The sequence below is a fragment of the Theropithecus gelada genome, chromosome 14 (assembly GCF_003255815.1).
Source record: "Theropithecus gelada isolate Dixy chromosome 14, Tgel_1.0, whole genome shotgun sequence".
NCBI lineage: Eukaryota > Metazoa > Chordata > Mammalia > Primates > Cercopithecidae > Theropithecus > Theropithecus gelada.
Window position 1 is genome coordinate 33,222,897 of NC_037682.1, and position 14,991 is coordinate 33,237,887.

At 43.6% G+C, this 14,991-nt stretch overlaps 1 protein-coding gene and 1 non-coding gene across 2 annotated transcripts; both read right to left on the reverse strand.

Annotated features, from left to right (window-relative positions):
* Nucleotides 1–3,915: 3,915 nt before the first annotated feature.
* On the reverse strand, nucleotides 3,916–12,607 carry LOC112605673 (60S ribosomal protein L7a). Its single transcript, XM_025355393.1, has 2 exons — nucleotides 12,602–12,607; nucleotides 3,916–4,783 (listed from the first exon to the last, which is right to left on the reverse strand). Exon 2 carries the CDS (start codon nucleotides 4,781–4,783, stop codon nucleotides 3,983–3,985), a length of 801 nt encoding a protein of 266 aa, XP_025211178.1. The 5' UTR covers nucleotides 12,602–12,607; the 3' UTR covers nucleotides 3,916–3,982.
* Nucleotides 8,719–8,925, reverse strand: LOC112607539. Its single transcript, XR_003115864.1, has one exon. It is a non-coding gene; the product is annotated as a small nucleolar RNA U3 (small nucleolar RNA).
* Nucleotides 12,608–14,991: the final 2,384 nt, after the last annotated feature.

The window sequence follows — 14,991 nt, forward strand, 5'->3', positions numbered from 1 at the left end:
CCCCGTCTCTACTAAAAATACAAAAATTAGCCGGCCGAGGTGGCAGGCGCCTGCAATCCCAGCTACTCGGAGGCTGGCGCAGGAGAATCGCTTGAACCTGGGAGTGGAAGGTTGCAGTGAGCCGAGATTATGCCGTTGCACTCCAACCTGGGAAACAAGAGAGAAACTCCATCTCCAAAAAAAAAAAAAAAAAAAAAAAAGAAAAGAAAAAGAAACCCTAGAAAACTGAAACCATAGTTGAACCATGACAGCTAGATAGCTGTACTCCCAGAAATTTCCTCCATCTTGCCCTGCCTCCCACCTCCATCCCTGATGTTTTCAAAAAGGTCTGGGATGTGCTTCTTGCCCTTGCAATAAAGATGTCGTTGCAGCATAGATGCAAGTTCCTTTCTTGTGACGCCCTCTTTCAGTCAATTAATGAATCATTACTCTCTTCCTACTCCAGCCTAAGCACTGGACTGGGTGCTGAGGATACAATGGGGAACAAGATAGTCGTGGTGTCTGTGTATATGAACAGATGTTCGTTCGTTCATTCGTTCCATAAACAGCACCTGCTAAATATCAGGCTATGCTGGATTCTGGCTAACTGAGATCCGTGGATCACAAGTCAGCATGACAAGGTCCTGTATGAGCTAGCAGAGGACAGCTCCACATTTGAGGCAATGTCTTTGTGACCCTGTACATCCCCACTAGCTGGCAGTGAGAGCTGGGAATCCAGTCTTTGAATCCCCGCTTCCCTTCCTAGTCCCCTTCTTTTCCTTGGATCCCCCGCCCCGCTTCCCACCAGCTGACTTTGCATGGGACAAGAAGTACTGTGCCTGAGACCAGACATGCTTCCCACAGCCAGCCTCGAAGCCTGAATTTCTAGCAATAGAGGAGCATTACCTTGGGCGTGTAAGAGCTCCCTGCTGAAATGCAAGTGTCCTAAGGTAGGCGGCTTAGTACTTTCTGTGCTCATCAGGCAAGCAGAATATGAATTGTTGAGTGAGTGAGGGAGAAGGAGGAGTGGGAGGAGGAGCAGGGAGAAAAAGATCGGGGCTAGAAAAAGAAGGGGACTAGGAAGGGAACGGGAAAGGGAGTGGAGACTGGTGACAGTTTTTGCATATTCACAACTTTGGCCACAGGCTGGCCTGGGTCCCTGGGATTGGTCCAGACTCTCTGAAACGGCATATCTTTTGCCCTTGTTATAGTTGGCTTCCTGCCAGACACTGGTGGTTTCCAACAGTTAGACTGTTTCAGAGGTAGTCTTGGCTCCTGTGGGAATTACCAGAGAATTCTAGCACTGCTGTGAATCCGGAAGAATTTACATAATTTCCCGTGGGCTTGCCTACACTTTTTTCCTTTATGTTTATTTTCATCTCTCCACCCTACCATAAGAGTTTAAGTCCTCCCAACCAAAGGACCAGGAAGGGTGATGGGACAGAATAGTCAAGGTATTGCATTGTGTAATTGCTTTCTTTCATTTTCAAAGTTGTTTTGCATCTCCCCCCATGTGTATGTTTGGAAAGAGTGACTAAGTGCATTGTCATGTCTTAGGTCTTAGGTTAACCTCCATTCTTGATGAAGCAGAGGAACCAGAACAAGAGAAGTAACATTTAGCAGAGGGTTGAATCAGTGAAAAGGAAAAGCGAGTTTCTAATGGGTAAACTGATCAGCTTAGGGTGTGCTGGTCTCCTGCATCTGGCTGAAAGTAGCTCCATCAACTACAACAAAAATCCAACCAGAAGTTACTGAAACAAGAAGAAAACTTGAGCATCTCATGTAACAAGAAGTCATGAGTTGTATCAGTTTTAGATTCGTTAATGCCAGTGGTTTCAGGACATCATCAAGGAATCAGGTGTTTTTGTTTCTCTCTCAGAAACAGTGGGGGAAAGGAATGTTCTCTCCCTTTCTTTGAAAAATAAACTTTCCCAGCAGACTTTCTGTCATATCTCATTGCCCAGAATTGTGTCATGTGCCTATGCCGGATCCAATGACAGGCAAAGGGAATATAAATTCCATGATTGATTTAACCAAATCAAGACTCACTCCTAGGGACCGGAAAGTACTGTATACAGCATCCTCTGAAGCACATGATTAGAGTTTTGTGGGCGAGGAAGAACAAGCCACATAGCTGTGTCTGCCACATATTTAAAAGCAGTTTGAGGCCGGGAGAGGTGGCCCACGCCTGTAATCCCAGCACTTTGGGAGGCCGAGGGGGGCAGATCACGAAGTCAGGAGATTGAGATCATCCTGGCTAACACGGTGAAACCCCGTCTCTACTAAAAATACAAAAAATTAGCCAAGCGTGGTGGCAGACGCCTATAGGCTCAGCTGCTTGGGAGGCTGAGGCAGGAGAATGGCGTGAACCCGGGAGGCGGAGCTTGCAGTGAGCCGAGATCGCGCCACTGCACCCCAGCCTGGAAGACAGCGAGACTCCGTCTCAAAAAAAGAAAGAAAGAAAGAAAGAAAAGCACTTCGAGCATCTCTACCTCCCTCCTGCTTGTCCACCATTCAAAATTATATGAACTTTTCACGTCCTAACTCAAATGTCACCTTCTCCATGAAGTTTTCCCTTATGCCTTAAATCAGAATTAATTATTTCTTCATCAATATGCCCAGAGCCTTTGTATCTCACATACTTTTCACAGTCAGCTTTGTATTAATTTTTCTTCCCTCCTAATTCTGAATTCCTTGGGAGAAGTGATCACAGCTGATTCATGTCTATGTTCATCAATCCAGGGCCTAGCATGTTTACTGCCTTCTGGCAAAAGTTGATCGCCATAAGACAGATTTGTTATGAGGCCAAGACCATATTCTTTTGGCTCACCACTGTATACTCAACCTAGCATAGTGCCTGGCTCATAGTAGGTGCCCCTAAATTATCCTGAATGAATGATAAAATAATAATAGCTACTAACTTCTGCTTCTGGTCAAGATGGAGTGAAGCAGGGATTGGATTTATCCTCCCATTTGAAACAAACAAACAAACAAAATATATGAAACAACAGTTTTCAAGACACTGGACACCAGGCAATGAACGACATTAGAAACAAACTAGTTGAGTCCTAGGATTACCCCAGAATTACCTTGGCAGAGTTGCCAGGTCACTGTGCAGAGAGGGAGAACTAACATGGATTCAGGCAGACTCCTGAAGTTAAAAAGACAGAGTTGAGTGTCCACAGAGACCAAGTCAGCCATGGTTCTACAGAGAGAGTTCCAGAGAGAAGACGGCTGCTCAGAGAGAGAATCCCAGAGCTCCACAGAGGATCCCCTTGGCCATTCAGCAAAGTGGCGAACAGTGCATGCATGTGAGGCTGAGGAATGAGCCATCTGAAAGGATTAGAAGGAACAGTGGGTGCCAGGCATGGTACCTGTTCCTACCAGTGAAACTGAAAAAACTTATCATTCATGGGGCACTGGGTACTTAGTAAGGTCTTGCCTCAGTGGTTGGGAATAATTAACCCTAGACTGAGCACTGCTCCAGAAAATGCCTCTCAGAGCACAAAGGCAAGACCTGAAAAGCTCAAAAAAACATACAGGGAAAAAAAAAAAAAAATTCCAACACCCAGCACGGTGAAATTCACAATTTGTATTATCCAATCAAAGACACAACAAGGCAGAAAAACACAGCAAGGAGAATAATCGGTCTGTAAAAACTGACCCAGAACTGACACAGATGTTAGAATTAACAGAGAAGAACATTAAAACAATCATTGTAATTGTGTTAAATGTTTTAAAAGTTCAGAAGAGCCAGAGAAAATACAAAAAAGACACAAATTGAAAGCCTAGATATCAAAACTTTGAAATCTGGGATGAAAAATGCACCATATAAGATTAGCAGAAAGTTAGACATTGCAGAAGACACTATCTTTTTACTAATTAAATAGTTTATTGAATAAATATAATAGCAAAGAATGCATTCAACTGCTTTCTTTTTTTTTTTTGAAGGAAAATTTGTATTTTAATTATTTTTATGTACAGAAAACTCAACAGTGTACGTTTAACCCAGCTTAGTGGCAAGTTCTTTAGCCTTTGCCTTTTCGAGCTTGGCGATACGAGCCACAGACTTGGGACCCAGGACATTGCCGCCCCAGTGACGGCGGATCTCATCGTATCTGTCGTTGTAATTGGTCCTGATAGCTTCCACCAGCTTAGCCAAAGCGCCTTTGTCTTCCGAGTTCACCTGTGTGAAGGCGACAGTGGTGCAGGTCTTCCTGTGGACTAGACGGCCCAGTCTGGCCTTCCCCTTGATAATGCAGTAAGGGACCCCCATTTTACGACACAGGGCAGGCAAGAAGACAACCAGCTCGATGGGATCCACGTCATGTGCAATCACCACCAGCTGAGCCTTCTTGTTCTCCACCAAGGTGGTGACGGTGTTAACTCCTGCTCGAAGGACAGGTGGTCTCTTAGTGGGGACATCCCCTTTGCCAGCAGCTTTCTTCTCGGCCCGGGCCAACAGCCTCTGCTTCTTCTCTTGCTTTGTCTCTGGTCTGTACTTGTGGGCCAGCTTAAGCAGCTGAGTAGCTGTTTGGCGGTCCAGGGCCTGGGTGAACTGGTTAATAGCAGGAGGCACTTTCAGCCGCTTATAGAGGATGGCTCTCTGCCGCTGCAACCTGATATAGCGAGGCCATTTCACAAAGCGGGTGAGGTCTCTTTTGGGCTGGATGTCCTGTCCAATGCCAAAATTCTTAGGTCTTTTCTCAAACAGGGGATTCACCACTTTCTTGGCCTCCTGCTTTTTCACGACAGCAGGGGCCGGAGCCACCTTCTTTCCCTTGGCCTTCTTTCCTTTCGGCATCTTGGGCGGCGGGAGGAGAGAGCTCAACTGCTTTCTAAAAAATCAATTTTAAAGGCCTTTCTATTCAGGCTAATGATAAAGGCGGTAAAGGCAGATGTGCTAGTTTAACATAATTGGCTTATTTCATACAGCACTTTTATCTTTTAGTCCACAAGTATATTATTAAATGATAGAGAACATCTAATGCAACCATTTCCATGGGAATAGGAAATACATTTCTAAGAAAGAAAGATGTTACAGATCCCGTCTTTTATACCCACACCCACAGTCTAACTCTAAAGAAGATAAAAACCAATGACTTTCTTCACAAGAGCTCAAGAATAATGTCACTTTCCTATCAAAATCTGTATCTCTGATCCATTTTGAGCATTGAGACAAGATTGAAATATTCCCAAAGAAAGAAACACAAGGCACATTGGGATCATTTATTCAGCAACAGCGAGCACTGCATCCAAAACTATCTCACTTAGGAATGAAATAAGGTCAGTCACATGCGTGGACATCTCTTCTGCTGTAGTATCATAGAAAGTCTCAGTGTCATGAACAATCTATTTGTCTTCTTCAGTAACAGTTTATATCCACACCTTTCCTCCCAAGTTAACCCCCTCTGCCAATTCTTTATTCTAATTGTGTGCTGTCTCACTTATGATTCCACATCCTAAAGTATGTCAATGCCATTTCTGAGTGCCATCTTGCCATCAACTGCTGCTGTCGACTCCTGTGAATACAGTTTTCACAATTGGTAGGTAGATCGCAGTTTGTAACCAAAGACGCTCATTGTTCATCCATCCCACGAGCTGACAAGTCATTAGTGATCAGAAGACAGCTTGACCCTGATCAGAAATCCCTCATGCTAACGTCTTTTTCCTTCTAGTCCATATCATCATGCAGAGCAGGAACTGTGAAGTCCCTGGCGTGCGTTTTCTCAGTGAGCCTGCTCACCTTGCATCTTGCACTGATAAAAATCACAGCCTGTGTAGTGGTCAGGGTTTTGTGGAAGTCACAAAGCATATCTAACTTTCATTCTTACAGTATTTCAAAGAAAAAGGTAACAGTCATTTAGTTTTCAACTTTCTTTTGTTAGACATTCATTCTGTTAGGCCTACTGATATATTGCACCAAATCTTAAGACAAAGATCACTTAAGAAAGAGGTCCCCCAGTCTTTACAATCAGAAGAAAACATTAATGAACTTGGAGGCAGAGCAAGAGAAACTGGCCTAGGTAAAAGACTCAGATAAGAATGAATTTTAAAAATTAAAGAGCATTAGTTATCTCTGGGACAAACTGAAATTTCTGTCTTCCTTGAGTTGCTGTGCCTACTGCAGGAGGGAGGGGCTGAAGATGTGTTGGTTGATAGAGTCTCCAGGGAGGTAGGACTATCCCACTGAACCCAGGAAGTGGGATGTACCACCTGGAATTATATATATAATTAGACTCTGTGAAGGGGAAGCAAAAAATATACATATTTGAAAAAATGATGTGAAAAAATCTCCAAACTTTATGAAAATTATAATCTGCAGATCCAAGAAGCTCAATAAACTCCAAGTTCAAGAAACATGAAGAAAACTCCACTAAGGCATCTCATAATCAAATTGCTTAAAACCAGCGATAAAGGGAAGATCTTAAAAGCAGCCAGAGAAAAAAGATAAGTTAGGAATCTATTGTCAGTGTAACAAAGATAGCAACTCTGATATCTTAAAACAAGTTATTTTTATTTCTGGTGCTATTGACTGAACTGTGTCGCCCCAAGTTTCATATGTTGAAGTGTTAACACTCCCTCTCCTCTGTCCTCTGTGACTGTATTTGGAGACAGAGTCTTTAGTAATTAAGGTTAAATGAGCGGGCACAACAGCTCATGCCTGTAATCCCAGCACTTTGGGAGGCTGAGGCAGGAGGATCGCTTGAGCCGCCTGGGCAACATGGAGAAACCCTGTTTCTACAAAAAAAGAAAAAAAAATTACAGGCATGGTGATGCACACCTGTGGTCCCAGCTAGCCGTGAGGCTGAGGTGGGAGGATTGCATGACAGCATGTGAAGAAATTGTGAGAAAGTGGCTATCTGCAAGCCAGGAAGAGAACTGTCACCAAAAGCCAACCATGCTGGCACCTTGGTCTCAAACTTTCGGCCTCCAGAACTGTGAGAAAATACATTTCTGCTGTTTAAGCCACCCTGCCTGTGGTATTTTGTTATGCCAAACAGAGCAGACTAATACACCTGGTAATTATATTTCATAGTTGTCCATGGCTCTGGTACACCCAGGTTATGTGTAGATGGAGAAGTGGATACCAGTTGAAAGGGAGGGAGCCTAAAAATGCAAGAAAGAGAGGGTAACTGATAAAGCACTGTCCTAGATCTGTAGAGCCCTTTGGAAATTAAAAGAAAACTAGGGACTCTCATCTAAAAATTGACATAAAGATTCTGCATTGCTTTCTGAAGATTTGTGGATCACCTGCAGGGCCTCATGGACTCCTCATGATCCCCTGGATCTGAACTGAAATAATCACTGTCCTAGGGAAAACCAGTTGGGTTAGGATCGAGAGCCTGGCCGGAGATGGGGGGTGAGGAGGGTGATACACTGGAAATAAACAGCAGGGAGACATTTAGAGGTAGATGCAAGGGCAGTTGTTGGGCATGTTCTAAGTCAATGCCTCCACAGAGTATGAGGAGGGTAGGGCAGGAGTGCTGGGGCCTAAAAGTGTTGAAAAGATTAAGACCTACTCTAATTCAGGGAAAGGATAAGGAAGTAGGAATGAAGAAAAGAAGTGAGTGTTTTAGGGACAGCAATCTGGGATCAGATTATATGATTCCATGAGACTCCATCAGCCTGATGGGTAATTTTCACCAGCTCTCTGAGGAGGGTTTTAGCAACAGCAGCAGTAGTGGCAGAAAAAAAAAAGTATTTGGGATTGATTGCAAATTGAGAACTGGTAAGGAAAGTGCAGGGATGGATCTACTTGCTTTAAACTAGGATTTATTTTAGGTAAAAGGCTAACTGCAAATGATGGATAAGAAAGGAAGGAAAGAGGAATAATGAGAGAGAGAGAAAAAGAAAGAGAAAAATAGAGAGAGCAAGGAAGGAGGAAAGGCAGGCAGGCAGGCAGGAAGTCCTTTCATCCTTTATAAGGATTAAGGTGGTAGCTATCCTTGTCCTGCCCTGGGGCATTGAATTTCTTACTCTGAATATATGAAATTTGACTTCCTGTTAGTAGGAAACTTTAAAAGGTGTCTTTTGTTTTCCCAAGGGTCATAACTAACCTCTGTCAGCAGGAAGTTACTGGGAAGGCTCTACTCTGCTGTTAGGACGGTAGGGATCCACAGTGACCCCAACCCTTGCCTCCTCCGAGGTACAGGAGCTTTAAGGCTTCCCTGGCTCTGTGTGGGCTGGAAAAATGAAGCCACTGCCATCCACAGAGCTCGGGGTTACCAGTGGGATCAGATAGGTGGGTTCTGCTACCTGCAATCCTTAGTGAATCCTGGACGAGCCGATGTTACCAAGTCTCCTGCACAGGATGCTACAAGAGCTGATAATGACTTTATCCACAAAAAATACTTGAAACACACTCAGGGTTGTTATGAATAAGCTAAAAGATTTTAAGTTTTTGAAATGCTGTACTCTATGGAAAAGATTTTTTTCTCCCCTTTGAAAATTGTACAAGTGACACATGTTCCTATAGGATAACTCTAAAACACAGACAAACAACAAATGAAAATTACCCCAAATCCTACCATTTGGAAATAACCATTTTCAGCATCTTGTGTATCGGACCCGACTCATTCATATGCAAATGTATAAACATATGTTTTATGAAAGTGGTGTCATATTACATACATTTTTTGCAACCTGCTTCCCATTCCTCCTACAATTTCTCAGTCTATGGTGAACATTTCAAGTCAATATACATCTGCATCAGAATTCTTTTTTTTTTTTTTTTTAACCACCCAAACTGCAACCTCTCCTTATTCTCCTGGAAGAGAACAGTCACCAGTGAAAAATGGCTGTTTTAGTGATGCAATACCAAGAGCCGGCTTCAGGCTCAGGGAATAATGTTGTGCCTCCTCCTTGTGGTGTCCTGTGCTCTACATGTTCAGATAAACTTCTTTAGTAATGAACTATAGAAATGATCCCTGAAAGTATAGTCTTTGTATCAGCTTTCTTAATTGCTGCAAGGTATTGCACCATTCCTCAGCTGCTGGATGTTTAAACCGCATTTGTTTCCAGTTATCCATTGACATACTGATTCCTTGTAATGAACAACCTCAATAATTTCATTGGCGTGCAAGAATAAACTGTGTCATTTACAAGTGTGCTGGGTCTTAGCTGACCTGGGCTCAGCTTGGCTGATCTCTGCTGGGCTGGGCTCGCTCATGCCTCTGTGGTCAGCTGCTGCTGGCTGGGCAGTCTTCCTCGTTTTCACTGTGCTCTTACAAGCTTGGGACTGGTTGGCTATTGGCTCTGCTAGGATGGCCACAGCTGGGATAACTAGGACAATTTGGCTGTCCCAGGTGAGTTATACTCCAGGAGGCTAGCCCAGGCATGTGCTTATGGCCACTCAGCAGAGCAAGGCCTAAGCAGAAATGTGCAAGTGCTTTTGTAAAGATCTGCTGTGTCATATTTGCTCACATCCTGTTGGCCAAAGGAAGCCATGCGCTAGTGACAGAGTGGACTTATGGGGCAAACAATGTGAACACAGGGAGGGGTGGAGAATGATGTATTAGTCAGGGTTCTCTGGAGGGACAGAACTAATAGGATAGAGGTATATATGAACGAAGTTTACTAAGGAGTATTGACTCACACGATCACGAGGTGAAGTCCCACAATAGGCTGTCTTCAAGCTGAGGAGCAGGGAAGCCAGTCTGAGTCCCCAAACCTCAAAGGTAGGGAGGCCAACAGTGTAGCCTTCAGTCAGTAGCGGAAGGCTCGAGAGCCCCTGGCAAGCCACTGGTGTAGGTCTAAGAGTCCAAAAGCTGCAGAACTTGGAGTTCAGTGTTCAAGGGCAGGAAGCATTCAGCATGGGAAAAAGATGAAGGCCAGGAGACTCAGCAAGTCTAGTCCTTCCATGTTCTTCTGTCTGCTTTTATTCTAGCAGCTTTTCCTCCCAGACAAAAGGATGAGTTGGATTTCCCTAGGGAAAGGCATTTAGCTGAGATTGGAAGTGAAAGAAACTAGAATATGGCATCCCAAAATATGCTTCTTTGACATAAATATTTTTGAGCAAAAGGCAATTAAGAAGCAGCAAATGGAGGGAAAGCTCTTTCTATCCTCCTCCGCTTTTCCACGTAAAGACAGGATATAAATTCTCCTCTACTGGGAACAGCTGTTGTCCACTCAGATATGGCACAGGAGTAATCTGGAAACAAATCTTACTCCATTACTTTACTCCCATATATTTGCCTTCCCACAGTTTCCCACCTCTGGAAACCTACAACTGCTTTCCTTTGTCTTGTCACTTTTCTAAAATTTATTGTTCTTTGTTGAAGATGCTGTATAAGCCAGAGTTCTAAGCCACTGCTTGGAGTTACCTTTGTGAACAGAAAATTTCAGGACCTTCAAAATTGATTATGCCAAAGGGAAAAGTTAAGCCTTGGAAATGGAGTCATATAACATGCTTGTTTTTCTTCTCTGATGCATGGCTGTTTCTTCCTGACTTTTGTGTTGAGAGTTATATTTTACTAGACTTTCTGTTCTTCATTCAAACCTAGACTAAATGACTTTGGAGACAGAGACCCTTGTGACTGTTACCTCTTCTCAACAGAATGTTAAGCAAACTCCTTAGAGCATAATTAAGAGTAGCCAATCAATCTTATATCTCTCTGTTAGCCTTTGGATGGAAAATATTGTAGTTCTGTTCAGTGCCTCCAGTTTTGTCTGTATAAATGATCTTCACCTTTCCCCACACCGAGAATAGAGGTCACTATTCTTTGGTGTCCATGTGTCCTGGGATGGCCAAACTCACACTTTTTACTTAAATCAATTCATTTGAACTGGATCCTGAGCCTTGTGGTTACGTTAGGTTGACACCTTTTATTGAAGTTTCTCCCTTGTGATGTGCACTGCACATGTTAATAAACTTGCTTGTTTTTCCCTTGTTAATCTGTTGTCCCAAGTACGAATTTATGAGGGTTAAAGAGAGATTAAATTTCCTCCCAGACAGATGGATGAGTTGGATTTCCCTAGGAGAAGGCATTCTTCAGGCAGGGCAAGCGTGTGCAAGGACTGTGACAGAAGGAAGCAGGTGCAGACAAGGATGTGAAGACTGCTGCGGCTGCAGTGGAGAGAGTTCAGAGAAGCTGGAGTGAGATCACCTGGAGAGGTATAAGGTGGGGGACACTGGACATGCCTCCCTAGCAGTGCCTACCCCCTTCTTCCTTCCAACAGAATCACTGTTTGGTCCAGGAATCCATACGTCCCCTAACACAGCTTTCTGCATCCGGTGATGCTAACTTCACTCCCAGTTCCAGGTAGTAATTCCTCTCCCAGTTTATTAGTCCATTTCCACCTGCTGATAAAGACATACCTGAGGCTGGGTAATTTATAAAGAAAAAGAGGTTTAGTGGACTCACAGTTTCACATGGCTGAGGAGGCCTCACAATCATGGTGGAAGAGCAAGGGATGTCTTACACGGTGGCAGGCAAGAGAAGAGCTTGTACAGGGGAACTCACCTTTATAAAACCATCAGATCTCACGAGATTTATTCACTATCATGAGAACAGCATGGGAAAGATCCACCTGCATGATTCAATTACCTCCCACAACATGTGGGAATCGTGGGAGCTATAATTCAAGATAAAATTTGGGTGGGGACAGAGCCAAACCATATCACACAGTGATTGGTTTAGTTATAAGGGTGGGCCCCAATTCTGGCAAAAGAGAAATTAAGGAAAGTTTCACAGGGGACTTCCGAAAAACGTTTCCTTGTTCTCAAGAACAAGTCACAAGAAAAGATGGCCCCTATGTGTTCCCCTGAGTGTTGTGAAATCTGGATGTGAAGCCTGGGCCTGCTGCAGCTATCTTCCCCTCTCAGGAGGAAGCCAGCACCAAGGATGGCAGAATAGCCATATGGAAAGAATCTTTCTCCTTGATAAAGGTTGGGTTGCTGAATCAGTCTGCCCTAAAGGCCACCCTACCTCAGGACTTCTGTTCTATGAGATATTAGAATTCCTTATTGTTCAAGCAAGATTGAGTTTGAGTTTCTGTTACTTGCGTCAAAATGCTGTAAGAGGACAGACTGAGTTCCTGATACGGTTTGGCTGTGTCCCCACCCAAATCTCATCTTGAATTATAGCTCCCATAATTCCCACATGTTGTGGGAGGGACCCTGTGGGAGATAATTGAGTCATGGGAGCTGTTTCTCCCATACTGTTCTTGTGGGAGTGAATAAGTCTCATGAGATCTGATATTTTGTAAGGGGAAACCCCTTTCACTTGGCTCTCATTCTCTGTCTTGCCTGCTGCCATGTGAGACATGCCTTTTGCCTTCCACCATGATTGTGAGGCCTCCCCAGCCATGTGGAACTGTAAGCCATTAAACCTCTTTTTCCTTATAAGTTACCCAGTCTTGGGTATGTCTTTATAAGCAGTGTGAAAACTGTCTAATACAGTTTCCTATTTATGTTGTAAGCTATGTTAAGGGTTTTTTTTTTTCTTTTTTTTTTTTAATCCCAAAATCAATGAAAAGTCATGAGAGAGTTTTAAGCAGAGGACGTAATTCACATTTTCACTCTTGCTGCTGTGTGGACAGCAGTTCTAGGAGGCAAGAGTGGATGAACGGAGACCTGTTAGCAGACATTTCCTTTAGGAAGAGAATATGGAATATCTACCTTGGGCCCCACACTTGAGGTGAGAGGCTGCAAAATGCATATCTTTTTAATGAACCATCATTAAAATTCAATTTTGAGTTTCTGTTTTTAACAGTATCTCCCAGAGCCAATAAAAGATGCCAGTGCCAGTACAGAGTAGCTCCTTTTTAAGGGCCAGTACTTTGGATAAACTCTGCACTGGCTTGAGTTGCCATGGGTACCATATTCTTCTAGGGATAGCCCCAGAGGGTGGCCTGGATAGAGGGTGACAGCAGTGGAGGTGGGGAAGAGTGGGCAGAAACATTTTAGAAGTAATATTTTGGTGATAGAATTAATAGACTCAGTCAGAGAGAGAGAGAAAGAGATGACCCTCAAGTTTCTGTGTAAGTGGAGGCAGTGAGGATGCCATTAGGTGAAATGAAGAAATCTGTAAGGGGCCCAATTTGGGGCAGGGGTCGATTCTGAGTTTAGTTGAACATGTTAATATGCCTTTGGAATATTCAAGAAGAGGTTTCTAGAAGGTGGGATATGGTGCTCAGAGGACAGTTTTGGGTTGGAGTGAATAATACTTTAGTCATGCCCATTTTAGGAATTAATTGAAATCATGGACCTCCATGTGAAAGGGCTTTGGGAGAGAAGAGGCTTGGAAGAGAAGAAATCTAGGACCAGGCCTGGAGGACTGGGCAGAGGAAGATGGGGCCTATGAAGACCACTGAGAGGTTTTTGTCAGAGAGGTAGAAAAGGAACAGAAAAGTGACTTGTTATGGGAGTAAGGGGTCAGAGTATTTCAAAAATCAGATAATTCACTGAGGTGCTGATAATTGTCGAAAAGTCAAAGGAGAAATGTGATAGTCTCCAAAGATGGCCCCAGGGAACTATGCCTGCTGAAATTCATACCTTCGTGTAGTGCCCCCAACACTGAAGGGGGGCAGGACCCGTTCGTTCAATCACTAGACTGAAGCAGAGGGGACACTACGTGACTATCAAGGTCACAGAAATCCTTGCAACATCCACCTTGGTCTCTTGAAATACTTTCTCAGTGCGATGCCAGCCCCCATGTAAGAGGTCTGTTTACCCATAAACCCCCATGCTGTGAGGAAGCCCAAACGACCATATGAAGGTGAAGGTACCCTATGGAAGGGCAAGGAGAGCGAGGGAGAGATCCCAGTTGTTCCTGAGATCCAACCTGGATAGCAGCCTTGTGAAGAAAAAAGCCATCTAGGACATGAAGCCTTCAGATGATGCCAGCTCCTTAAGAGGCCCCAAGTGAGAACTCCTCAGCTGATTCCAGTCAATCCATGGAACTATGAGAGACAAAATAAATTCCTGCCTTAAGCTATTGAATTCTGTAACTGGAATAAAATGGAAATTGATCAAAGAAATATCTGCTTGATTTGAAGGAATGGAGGTCATTACTGTTTCTGGGTGTGACAGGAGCAGAAGCCAGATCTGAAGAGAGGGTGAAAGCTGAGGAAATTAAGAAAGCAAACACAGTGGCTTTCTGGAGCCTCATTCAGCTATGGATGGGGAGGAGGAAAGTTGGTAGCTGGAAGAGGATGTGAGGATGAGGGACAGATTTTCTGAAAGTGGTCTCCAACACGTGAGTATGTTTAAAAGTACTGCCTATGAAGTACTCTTGATTAAAAAAAAAAAAAAGGCAGAAATATGGGGGATAGAGACAAAAGTTATCAGTGCTTTAAGGATGTGATCAGCCAAATCAAGAGTGTGGGACACTCTATGTAACAAATGGCCCAAAAAATCAATGGCATTTAAAAAACATAAAGGCAGGGAGACTATTAGAGGACAAAAATAACTTAAGAGACAAAACAATGAGATACAGTATGAGAACTTTGCTCAATCTTGATTTGAACACCCCAACTATAAAAAGACATCCTGGAAACAACTGGGAAAATAAAATATGGACTGAGAATTAGGTGATATTAAGGAATCACAGTTATTTAGCTGTGATAACGGCCTGGAGGTTATGTTTTATAAAATTGGCCCTTATCAATTAGAGATGCATAATGTGATGGCCCAATATATAGAATTTTCTTTAAAATATGGCCAGGCACAGTGGCTCATGCCTGTAATCCCAGCACTTTGGGAGGTGGAGGAAGGTGGACCACCTGAGGTCAGGAGTTCAAGACCAGCCTGGCCAATGTGGTGAAATCCCATCTCTATTAAAATACAAAAATTAGCCGGGCATAGTGGTGCATGCCTGTAATCCCAGCTACTTGGGAGGCTGAGGCAGGAGAATCTTAGCGTCTGGGAGGCAGAGGTTGCAGTGAGCCGAGATTGTGCCACTGCACTCCCACCTGTGCAACAGAGCAAAATTCTGTCTCCAAAATAAAATAAAATAAATTAAATACATACATTGATAAAATGGTGACAATTGTTGAGGCTGGCTGATG